The 12740-nt window shown below is 42.1% G+C and overlaps 1 protein-coding gene across 6 annotated transcripts in view; it reads left to right on the top strand.

The window, feature by feature from the left end:
* LOC130363176 (oocyte zinc finger protein XlCOF7.1-like) overlaps positions 1-10750 on the top strand; it is a 30766-nt gene extending 20016 nt beyond the window's left edge. For all 6 annotated transcript variants that reach the window (XM_056568613.1, XM_056568614.1, XM_056568616.1 and 3 more), the window contains 3 exons: positions 7435-7492; positions 8388-8567; positions 9528-10750. In XM_056568613.1, coding sequence (XP_056424588.1) covers positions 7435-7492; positions 8388-8567; positions 9528-10276 — 987 coding nt within the window. In that variant the 3' untranslated portion in view covers positions 10277-10750. The remainder of the gene's footprint in view (positions 1-7434; positions 7493-8387; positions 8568-9527) is intronic.
* Positions 10751-12740: the final 1990 nt, after the last annotated feature.

The raw sequence follows: 12740 nt of genomic DNA on the forward strand, positions 1-12740 counted from the left end.
CTCCGCCCCACCTTACTGTAAGGGCATGCTGGGAGTTGTAGTCCTGCAGCTGGGGGCAGGGGACAAGCTTGTCACATTTATTATCACCTGCTCACACATCTCCTGCACCACACAACTACAACTCCCAGCATGTCCTTACTGTAAGGGCATGCTGGCAGTTGTAGTCGTGCGGGGCGGGAGATGTGTGAGCAGGTGATAATAAATGTACTAACCCATTTTTTTTGTTTTCTTCTCATTTCAGATCCGTTTATCCTGTGGACTCCTTCGGATTCGGTGGACTACTTCGATGACCAGCGTTTTTCTTTGTTTGATTTTAATAAAATGGTTAACAAGGGCTTGTGGGGGAGTGTTTTTTGTAATAAAAATTTTTTAAAACCTGTTGTGTTTTTTTCTTACTTTACTAGACAGGCTTAGTAGTGGAAGCTGTCTTATAGACAGAGTCCATTACTAACCTGGGCTTAGCGCTAGCCACAAAAACAGCTAGCGCTAACCCCCTATTATTACCCCGGTACCCAACGCCACAGGGGTGCCGGGAAGAGCCGGTACCAACAGGCCTGGAGCGTCAAAAATGGCGCTCCTGGGCCTAGGCGGTAACAGGCTGGCGTTATTTAGGCTGGGGAGGGCCAGTAACAATGGTCCTCGCCCACCCTGGGAACGTCAGGCTGTTACTGTTTGGTTGGTATTTGGCTGAGAATGAAAATAGGGGGAACCTTATGAGTTTTTTTTTTTTTAAATAAATAATTAAATATATTAAAAAAACGCATAGGGTCCCCCTATTTTTATTCTCAACCAAATACCAACCAAACAGTAAGAGCCTGACGTTACCAGGGTGGGCGAGGACCATTGTTACTGGCCCTCCCCAACCTAAATAACGCCAGCCTGTTACCGCCTAGGCCCAGGAGCGCCATTTTTGACGCTCCGGGCCTGTTGGTACCGGCTCTTCCCGGCACCCCTGTGGTGTTGGGTACCGGGGTAATAATTGGGGGTTAGCGCTAGCTGTTTTTGTGGCTAACGCTAAGCCCGGTTTAGTAATGGACTCAGTCTATAAGACAGCTTCCACTACTAAGCCTGTCTAGTAAAGTAAAATAAAAATAAAACACAACAGGTTTTAAAAAAAATTTATTACAAAAAACACTCCCCCACAAGCCCTCGTTAACCATTTTATTAACATCAAGCAAAGAAAAACGCTGGTCATCGAAGTAGTCCACCGAATCCGAAGGAGTCCACAGGATACACAGATCTGTAGAAGAAGTAACCAAAAAAAAAAAAGTGTAAGTACATTTAGGGAGAAAAAAACTGTGTTAAAAAAATGTAATAAACACACACACACACACACACACACACTAAACGCCGTTTACCACTTCTGAGCCATGACTACAATTTACAGTGATCCCTCAACTTACAATGGCCTCAACATACAATAGTTTCAACATACAATGGTCTTTTCTGGACCATCGTAAGTTGAAACCAGACTCAACATACAATGCTACAGACAGTCCAGATCTGTAAAACGTGTCAATGGCTGGAAGAACCAACCAATCAAAATGGGCATTCACTGGTAAAACCCCTGTATTACTGAAGTGTATGCACTGACTGGTGTCTGGTATTACATGTTCTGTACTCTTTACCTGTATCAGGGTTAGCTGCTCTTTTGGACACCAGGTGAGGGCAACTCCATTACTTGTTTTGGACATTGCCTGTACTGTACAGGACCCCTGAAGAAGCTCCTGTCCTCTACATAGACCAGTGTTTGCCAAGCAGGGTGGCCCCATTTTTTGCAAAACTACAACTCCCAGCATGCCCGGACAGCCTTTGGCTGTCCAGGCATGCTGGGAGTTATAGTTTTGCAACAGCTGGAGGCTCCCTGCTTGGGAAACACTGACATAGACAGTGATTTACAGCTCCCAGCAGATCTTTCTTACTTTTATATGTAAGGATTTGCTTTATCTATATCAGTTATCTACTTATTTTTCTTTGTCACTTTTTCCTATTTTTGGATGACATTTTGGTGCCTTTAGAACCAATTACCCTGTTTCCATAGAGTTATGGTCTCAACATACAATGGTTTCAACTTACAATGGTTTTCCTGGAACCAATTAATATTGTAACTTGAGGGACCACTGTAGTTATTGAATTATTTAGATGTGGTGAAAAAGCTAAAAAAAACTCAAAAACAAAAGATCCAGAAGGAAACCAGCAGCCAAACCTATTCAGACAGCAGGAAAAAGGAACAGACTATTTTTTCTACTACATGAAGTAAATTTCCCACTTTTGCCTATGTGTGCCAAATTTATTAATGCCGTGCAGCAATTTAGTAAATTTGTCGCACATAGTCAAAAATGAAGTAGAAAAAAACAGGGTAAAAACCAGACTACATAGTAAAAGATTAGTAAATGCCCCTCTATATCCTCTTCTCCAGCAGTGGAGTATACAGTATACGCTCTATATCCTCTTCTCCAGCAGTGGAGTATACAGTATACGCTCTATATCCTCTTCTCCAGCAGTGGAGTATACAGTATACGCTCTATATCCTCTTCTCCAGCAGTGGAGTATACAGTATACACTCTATATATCCTCTTCTCCAGCAGTGGAGTATACAGTATACGCTCTATATCCTCTTCTCCAGCAGTGGAGTATACAGTATACACTCTATATCCTCTTCTCCAGCAGTGGAGTATACAGTATACACTCTATATCCTCTTCTCCAGCAGTGGAGTATACAGTATACACTCTATATCCTCTTCTCCAGCAGTGGAGTATACAGTATACACTCTATATCCTCTTCTCCAGCAGTGGAGTATACAGTATACACTCTATATCCTCTTCTCCAGCAGTGGAGTATACAGTATACACTCTATATCCTCTTCTCCAGCAGTGGAGTATACAGTATACGCTCTATATCCTCTTCTCCAGCAGTGGAGTATACAGTATACGCTCTATATCCTCTTCTCCAGCAGTGGAGTATACAGTATACACTCTATATCCTCTTCTCCAGCAGTGGAGTATACAGTATACGCTCTATATCCTCTTCTCCAGCAGTGGAGTATACAGTATACGCTCTATATCCTCTTCTCCAGCAGTGGAGTATACAGTATACGCTCTATATCCTCTTCTCCAGCAGTGGAGTATACAGTATACGCTCTATATCCTCTTCTCCAGCAGTGGAGTATACAGTATACGCTCTATATCCTCTTCTCCAGCAGTGGAGTATACAGTATACGCTCTAGATCCTCTTCTCCAGCAGTGGAGTATACAGTATATGCTCTATATCCTCTTCTCCAGCAGTGGAGTATACAGTATACACTCTATATCCTCTTCTCCAGCAGTGGAGTATACAGTATATGCTCTATATCCTCTTCTCCAGCAGTGGAGTATACAGTATATGCTCTATATCCTCTTCTCCAGCAGTGGAGTATACAGTATACGCTCTATATCCTCTTCTCCAGCAGTGGAGTATACAGTATACACTCTATATCCTCTTCTCCAGCAGTGGAGTATACAGTATACACTCTATATCCTCTTCTCCAGCAGTGGAGTATACAGTATACGCTCTATTTGTACACCCGAGCTGCACCTCACAGGAAAAGTGGACACAGGGATTTTGTTCTATTGCTTTGAGGCCAGGATTTTTTTTGTCCACCAATAAAAACGCCAGAAAAACTGTCACAGTTTTTCCCTGAATTTTGTCAGTTTTTCTTGCTTTTTTGCTGGTGTGTGGAAACAGTAATTTTTTACCCTGTGGCCATTTTTTCACTGCCTTCTGGTACCACTCCATGGGTCAGATGCAGAGCGCCCAGCCCAGGGAGTGTAAGGAGGTGAGGAGTGATGTATAGCATATACAGGGTGCAGAGCTTCACTACTTACCTCTGCCGGCTGTATAGTATACAGGGGTGCACAGAGACAGAGGGATATGATAGAGACTTTTAAATACATAAAGAGAATCAACACGGTAAAGGAGGAGAAGATATATAAGAGAAGAAAAACTACCACAAGAGGACATAGTGTTATATAGAGGACATAGTGTTATATATAGAGGACATAGTGTTATATATAGAGGACATAGTGTTATATATAGAGGACATAGTGTTATATATAGAGGACATAGTGTTATATATAGAGGACATAGTGTTATATAGAGGACATAGTGTTATATAGAGGACATAGTGTTATATAGAGGACATAGTGTTATATAGAGGACATAGTGTTATATAGAGGACATAGTGTTATATAGAGGACATAGTGTTATATAGAGGACATAGTGTTATATAGAGTACATAGTGTTATATAGAGGACATAGTGTTATATAGAGGACATAGTGTTATATAGAGGACATAGTGTTATATATAGAGGACATAGTTATAAATTAGAGGGGAAAGGTGTCTGCAGTAATATCAGGAAGTATTACTTTACTGAGAGAGTAGTGGATGCATGGAATAGTCTTCCTGCAGATGTGGTCGCTGCAAATACAGTGAAGGAGTTTAAACATGCATGGGATAAGCATAAGGCTATCCTTCATATAAGATAGAGATAGGTATAAGGATATCCTTCATATAAGATAGAGATAGGTATAAGGCTATCCTTCATATGATAGGCCCAGGGACTATTCATAGTATTCAGATTATTGGGCAGACTAGATGGGCCAAATGTTTCTTATCTGCCGACACATTCTATGTTTCTAGTGTACCTATGTATACTATACAGGAGCCCAGCAGGGAAAGAGTTAACCCATGCTGCTGCTGAGCAGTTCTGGGTTAAGTCTCTGTGCGCTATCCTGTATATACACCCATCTATAGATGACTGCATATACAGGATACAGTAGGCAGACGTCAACAGTTGGAGGCTCCATGTTTAGGAACACACTGCAGTATGGGCGCAGTCCCCAGGGGAGAGCGCCAAAAATGTACTAACCTTTTTTTGTTTTCCTTCTCATTTCAGATACGTGAATGCGGAGGACTACATCAGATTCAGTGGATTGCGACGATGACCAGTGTTGTTTAAATTTCAATAAAAGGGTTAATGAGGGCTGTGGGGAAGTGTTTTTTAAAATATTTTTTCCCCCAATGTGTCGTGTTTTTTTATAATTGTCTACAAGACGGCTTCCACTACTAGGCCTAAAAATTCAGAGTCCATTACTAAGCCGGGGCTTAGTGTTAGCCCCAAAAACAGCTAGTGCTAACCTCAAATTATTACCCCAGTATCCACCGCCCAGGGGTGCCAGGAAGAGCCAGTACGAACAAACCAGGAGCATCAAATATGGCGCCTAGGCGGTAACAGACTGGCATTATTTAGGCTAGGGAGGGCCAGTAACTATAGTCCTTGCCCACCCTGGTAACTCCAGGCTCTTGTTGCTTGGTTGGTATCTGGCTGATACTGAAAATAGGGGGAACCACAGACGTTATTTATATATATAAAAAAAAAAAAGCATAGGGTTCCCCCTATTTTCAGTATCAGCCAGATACCTACCAAGCAGCAACAGCCTGACGTTACCAGGGTGGGCGAGGACCATTGTTACTGGCCCTCCCCAGCCGACATAATGCCAGCCTCTTACAGCCTAGTCCCAGGAGCGCCATTTTTGACACTCCGGGCCTGTTGGTACCTGCTCTCCCCGGCACCCCTGTGGCGGTGGGTACCGGGGCAATAATTGTAGTTAGCACTAGCTGTTTTTTGGGCTAACGCTAAGCCCTGGCATAGTAATGGATTCCGTCTATAAGACAGCTTCCACTACTAAGCCTGAAAATTCAATTATAAAAAACACGACGCAATGAAAAAAAAATGTATTTAAAAAAACTCCCCCACAGCCCTCGTTAACCCTTTTATTGACATAAAAAAAACGCTGGTCATCGTCGCAGTCCACCGAATCTAACGTAGTCCTCCACATTCATGTTTCTGAAATGAGAACAAAAGAAAAACACGGGTTAGAAAATTTTTTGCGTTCTCCCCCGGGGAGTGCGCACATAATGCAGAGTGTTCCTAAACAGGAAGCCTCTCATCATGGGGGGGCTGTAGTTAAGCAACAGCTGGAGTCTCACTGTTTGGGAACACACTGCCAGAAAGGCTCTGTTCCCAATATGCGAAACGCTGGCTACAGGCCTGGACTGTGTAACTCCGCCCCATAATGAAATCATAACTAGGGGGTGGAGCAGTAAAGGTCGCAGAGGGTCTCAGGAATGAGACTCTGCCTCCCTACAAATTGTCCCTTTGCCCTGGACTACTAATCCCATCATGTGACATTCTGTGTCCCATGATGGGAGTAATTGTAGTACTGCCGCGCTGAAAGATGGCACTTGCACATACCCCGGCTGCAGGACTTTTTTTGGAATGTTAGGACTACTACTCCCATCATGGACAGACTCTGCCCGTGATGGGAGTTATAGTCATTGGGCTGAGGGGCAGATCGCAGCAGGTCATTCTCCAGAGACCCACTGTGATCAGCAGTTATAAAGCAGAGGAACGGGCGGCATGCTCCGCTCCCCTGCAATGTATATACTACTGTGTAAACTTTCATTTTTAAATCCACCGCCGGGAGTCCTGAATGGCCGGCACCAAGGACCATTCAGGGCTCCTGGCGGGGTTTTTTAAATTACTACTTTGACCCCCCAAATTTATGCCCCACAATGCATATTTATAATAATTAATTGGCCCCAGTGTGTTTATAATAATGCATTGGCCCCAGTGTGCTTATTCCTCCTTTCGCTGCCTGCTCCTCATCTACTTGGAGCAGGGCAGCAGCAGGACATGTCAGGAACCGGCGGCGGCGAATGAATGAACGAAGCCGACATGTCCAGAATGTAAGCTTCATTCATTCATTCATTCGCCACCGCAGACATGTCCAGAATGTAAGCTTCATTCATTCGCCACCGCAGACATGTCCCCGCTGCTGCCCAGCTCCTAGCGCAATCACAGCGCACTGCCTGGACATGTCTATTCTCTGCTGCTCATCTCCATCGGATACGATGGTGTATATTTGCGTCAAAAACATCGTATTTGTGCAAAACATAAATGTCTAAACAAAAAGAACGCACATGATAAATTTGTATCCACTACAAAATGCTTTCTACAATACACAAAACAATATAGTATTTTAAAAAAAAAGACAAGCAAAAATCCTCACTGCGCAAAAAATTGCGAAACCTATAGAAAGGAAAAGCTTCTACCACTAATAATAAATTTCCCCCTATGTCCTCTTCTTATTGGGGCCTGTGGATGCTCCTGCTGAATAGTGCTGTGTATAGGAAGAGTCTGTGAGGTAAATAATTGTCATGATAATCTTCAGGATAAAAAGTAGACATTTTATTTAGTCTTAAGAAAACGAGTATAAGAGACATAAAAAAAAAATAAAAAAATAAAATAAGAGTATAAATATATAAATACATTTAAGATAAACCAGGAATCTTGTTTTTTTTTTCTTACGTCTTTAATGTTTGATCCTTGTAGAAACGTGACGGTGAGACGACAATTGGACCTGAGGAACCAGAATCAGTGTCGGAGAAATGTAAGAGTCCTGAATACATCCTGTTTGACTGTAAACGTCTTTGTTAATGAAAAATGTGATAGGAAGTTACCATAACAATCAATCAGGCTGCGCGATACCATGAACAGAGATGTTCTGGCGGCCAGAAAGTTTACCTCTCCTTCCATGGCAGCCAATCTTCTCCTATTATTAGAGTCTGTATGCAGCAGGCTCTGTAATCGAGCGCAGATCACATAGATCAATGCAGTTTAATGGAACTGCATTGATCTTTATAAGAAATCTAATGATTGCTCCCTTTGAGTCCCTTGAGGACTAACAAAGTGTAAAAAAAATAAATAATAAATACCCCTTCCATATTAAAAGTTTAAATCATCCCGCTTTTCCATTTAAAAAACATGTTAACATAATAAAAATAAACATATTTAATATCGCCGATCCATTAAAATATAACGTTATTTATCCAGCATGGTGAAGGGCGTAAATGTTAAAGAAAATACGGAGGTGGGGCGGCGTTGCGCTGCTGTAAGTTACGCAGCGCTTTGTAGAGTGTGAGCGCACTCCGGGCTGGGGGTGGTGGTGGAGGTTGATAGATGATGCGCTGCCGGGACTTTGGAAGTGCAGTTATTTTTCAATCACAAAAGAAATGCGGTAAATTAGCATGTAGCAAATTACACTTTGTCCAATTATCATCTTGTCTACATTTCATTTTCCATAGCTGCAAATAATATAATCGCAGGATTATCCTGGGTGTATTGATATAGTTTATTTATTGTGCAGTATATAGAATCCCACTCTGTGCTAGTGATTGTGCCAATTTCACTCTCCCATTTTATTGCATTTTATGTTGCACGTTTACCTGTGTTCTGCTCTACAACTGCACTCTGATCTACAACTGTGTTCCCATCCACATTTAAAGCCCGGACATTCGCGCACGTGGCGCAGGAGGAGAACGCCGCTGAAGACCTCACCACTCCAACAGACCTCTCCCTCCCGGCACTTACGGGTTGCCAGAGACCTGTTAACCTGACAACGCCTAGGCACGTCCGCTCGAGCCTACAGGGCAATTGTGAGAGCTCCGAGGGACCCAGCGGAAGCGGTGAGAAGTGCATAGCACCACACAACTAATAACTGTTACCGCGCATTGAAAGATACGTATGCTAAGCATTACAGTGAGAGAGTAAGAGAGAGAGCGCAAAGTGTCTCCCAATATTACTACATTTCTCTCTCCACAGGACTGCCTGTGGACAGCTATCACGCCCCCTCCCATAGACTTGCATTAAAGGGGCGGGCCGTGGCATCACAAGGGGGCGGAGCCGTGATGTCATGATGCTCCAGCCTCTGTATCGCCCGTCATTACGCACAAAGCGAGTTTGCTCTGTGCAGTACTGACAGCGGGGTACTGCAGCCGAGATCACGGGGGTCCCCAGCGGTGGGACCCCTGCGACCAGACATCTTATCCCCTATCCTTTGGATAGGGGATAAAATGCCTAGGGGCGGAGTACCCCTTTAAATACACATCTACGGTACGTTCCCACTTACCGCATACGCAGCGTATTTCCTGCTGCGCATAATCTGCTGCAGCAGCAGAAAATACACCGTGTATCCCCCGCTCACCATACACACAGGGCTTTCCAGCTGCAGCCCTATGTGTGTAGTGAGTTTTGGAGGCGGGGCCGCGTGCCGGCGTTATTGTGACGCGCGGCCCCGCCTCCAAAACTCACTACACACATAGGGCTGCCGCTGGAAAGCCCTGTGTGTATGGAGAGCAATGGATACGCAGCTCATTTCCCACTGCTGCTGCAGATTTTGCGCAGCAGGAAATACGCGGCGCATGCGGTACGTGGGAAAATACCCTTAGACCAAACCATAACATACATCAAGGATCTTTCTAGAGAACAGTAAACTTTTTCTCTTTACAATTTTCCTATAAAGTTGCATCAGGTACACAACCTTTTACCAGTTCTCGATTAGTCCATTATTTGTCTATTATATATATATCTGTGTTATATTGTGTCTTTGTTTCTTTGGGAAAATAAGAAAATGTTTCTTTCTCCAGATGAACACTGGATGAGAGACTCCCATGGACTTTTCATGTTATCTCCGCATTTTGAGGAAGAAAATAGCTACGCCACCCTAGATAATTCAGCAGCTCCTTATGTACCCATAGTCCTTCACAGCAGCGACCTATCCACAAATACCGCTGGTCACCAGGAACCTTTCTCTCATCAATTACTGATTGCCGAACAGAGAAATGGAAAGAAACCTTTTGTGCACAAGCGAGTAAACCAATCTGAAAGGCCATATGTATGTTCAGAATGTGGGAAAACTTTTCGTAGGAAACTTAATCTTGAGTTACATCACAGAATTCACACAGGGGAAAAGCCATATTTATGTAGAGTATGTGGGAAATGTTTTACCCAAAAATCAGGTCTTCGTGAACATCACAGAATTCACACAGGGGAGAAGCCGTATTCATGTACAGTATGTGGGAAATGTTTTACCTTTAAAGCTGTTCTTGTCGGCCATCTGACAACCCACACGGGAGAGAAGCCGTTCACATGTCTTGAATGTGGGAAGTGTTTTAGTCAAAAACCACATCTTAAGTCACATCAAAGAGTTCACACCGGGGAGAAGCCATTTCCTTGTCCCGAATGTGGAAAATGTTTTAGTCATAAATCAAATCTTAATGAACATGTAAAAACTCACACAAGGGAGAAGCCGTTTTCATGTCCTGAATGTGGGAAACGTTTTGCCGAGAAATCGAGTCTTGTTAAACATCAATTGGAGGTGGGGGGCTCACACTAAAAGGAAATGGATGTGTATCGAGGTACTGTATGTTACACGTTAACCCTACGTGTCAAAATATAATATAGAAATAATATATGGAAATACAGACCTCTAGATGCACATGTGATCTGTATGAAATGGCTGAAATTTTGATAGATGTCAGGATAGAGTGAGAAGGTGAGTGATAAAATTAATGTTGTTACTTACTATATATAATGATATATAAAATAACAAAATATCATAGATAATACAGTAATAATTAGTACAGGCTAAGTGATAATAGTAACAATGATATGAATTTAATTATTAAATGTTGTGTGTGCGGCTGTGCAGGGCCCTTGCACAAACCGCTCCTTTATTACAATTAATTATCAAAAGTAGTTAAAAAAAAAAAATGAAAGACCTAAAATGTATAATTAAAATAGATATATGAAATTAAAGGGGTATTCCAGGCCAAAACTTTTTTTTTATATATCAACTGGCTCTGGAAAGTTAAACAGATTTGTAAATTACTTCTATTAAAAAATCTTAACTATTGGAAGGATTATTAGCTTCTGAAGTTGAGTTGATGTTTTCTGTCTAACTGCTCTCTGATGACTCACATCCCGGGAGCTGTGCAGTTCCTATGGTGATATTCTCCCATCATGCACAGCTCCCGGGACGTGACATCATCATTGAGCAGTTAGACAGAAAACTTCAGAAGCTAATAACTATTGGAAGGATTAAGATTTTTTAATAGAAGTAATTTACAAATCTGTTTAACTTTCCGGAGCCAATTGATATATAGAAAAAAAGGTTTTGCCTGGAATACCCCTTTAACCCCTTGGGGACGGAGCCCATTATGACCCTAAGGACGGGAGCATTTTTTGCACATCTGACCACTGTCACTTTAAGCATTAATAACTCTGGGATGCTTTTACTTATAAATTTGATTCCGAGATTGTTTTTTCTTGACATATTCTACTTTATGTTAGTGGTAAATTTTCGGCGATATTTGCATCATTTCTTGGTGAAAAATTCAATAATTTCATGAAAAATTTGAAAATTTAGCATTTTTCTATCTTTGAAGCTCTCTGCTTATAAGGAATATGGATATTCCAAATAAATTATATATTGATTCACATATACAATATGTCTACTTTATGTTTGCATCAGAAAATTGATGAGTTTTTACTTTTGGAAGACATCAGAGGGCTTCAAAGTTCAGCAACAATTTTCCAATTTTTCGCAAAATTTTCAAAATCGGAATTTTTCAGGGACCAGTTCAGGTTTGAAGTGGATTTGAAGGGTCTTCTGGTTAGAAATACCCCATAAATGACCCCATTATAAAAACTGCACCCATCAAAGTATTCAAAATGACATTCAGTAAGTGTGTTAACCCTTTAGGTGTTTCACAGGAATAGCAGCAAAGTGAAGGAGAAAATTCAAAATCTTAATTTTTTTACACTCGCATGTTCTTGTAGACCCAATTTTTGAATTTTTACAATGGGTAAAAGGAAAAAAATCCTCTCAATGTGTAACCCAATTTCTCTCGAGTAAGGAAATACCTCATATGTGTATGTCAAGTGTTCGGCGGGTGCACTAGAGGGCTCAGAAGCGAAGGAGCAACAATGGGATTTAGGAGAGTGTGTTTTTCTGAAATGGTTTTTGGGGGGCATGTCCCATTTAGGAAGCCCCTATGGTGCCAGAACAGGAAAAAAAAAACACATCGCACACTATTATGGAAACGACACCCCTCAAGGAACGTAACAAGGGGTACAGTGAAGCTTAACACCCCACAGGTGTTTGACAACTTTTTGTTAAAATCGGATGTGTAAATGAAAAAAAATATTTTTCCACTAAAATGCTGGTTTTTCCCCAAATTTTACTTTTTTACAAAGGGTAATAGGAGAAAATGCCCCCCAAAATTTGTAACCCCATTTCTTCTGAGTATGGAAATACCCCATGTTTGGACGTCAAGTGCACTGCGAGCGAACTACAATGCTCAGAAGAGAAGGAGCGTCATTGAGCTTTTAGAGAGATAATTTGTTTGGAATGGAAGTCGGGGGCCATGTGCATTTACAAAGCCCCCCGTGGTGCCAGAACAGTGGACTCCCCCACATGTGACCCCATTTTGGAAACTACACCCTTCACGGAATGTAATAAGGGGTACAGTGAGCATTTACACCCCACTGGCGTTTGACAGATCTTTGGAACAGTGGGCTGTGCAAACAAAAAAATTACATTTTTCATTTTCACGGACCACTGTCCCAAAAATCTGTCAGACACCTGTGGGGTGTAAATGCTCATTGTACCCCTTATTACATTACACGAGGGGTGTAGTTTCCAAAATGGGATCACATGTGGGTATTTATTTTTTGGGGTTTATGTCAGAACCGCTGTAAAATCAGCCACCCCTGTGCAAATCACCAATTTCGGCCTCAAATGTACATGGTGCACTCTCACTCCTGAGCCTTGTTGTGCGCCCGCAGAGCATTTTACG

Source organism: Hyla sarda, chromosome 3 (assembly GCF_029499605.1).
Source record: "Hyla sarda isolate aHylSar1 chromosome 3, aHylSar1.hap1, whole genome shotgun sequence".
NCBI lineage: Eukaryota > Metazoa > Chordata > Amphibia > Anura > Hylidae > Hyla > Hyla sarda.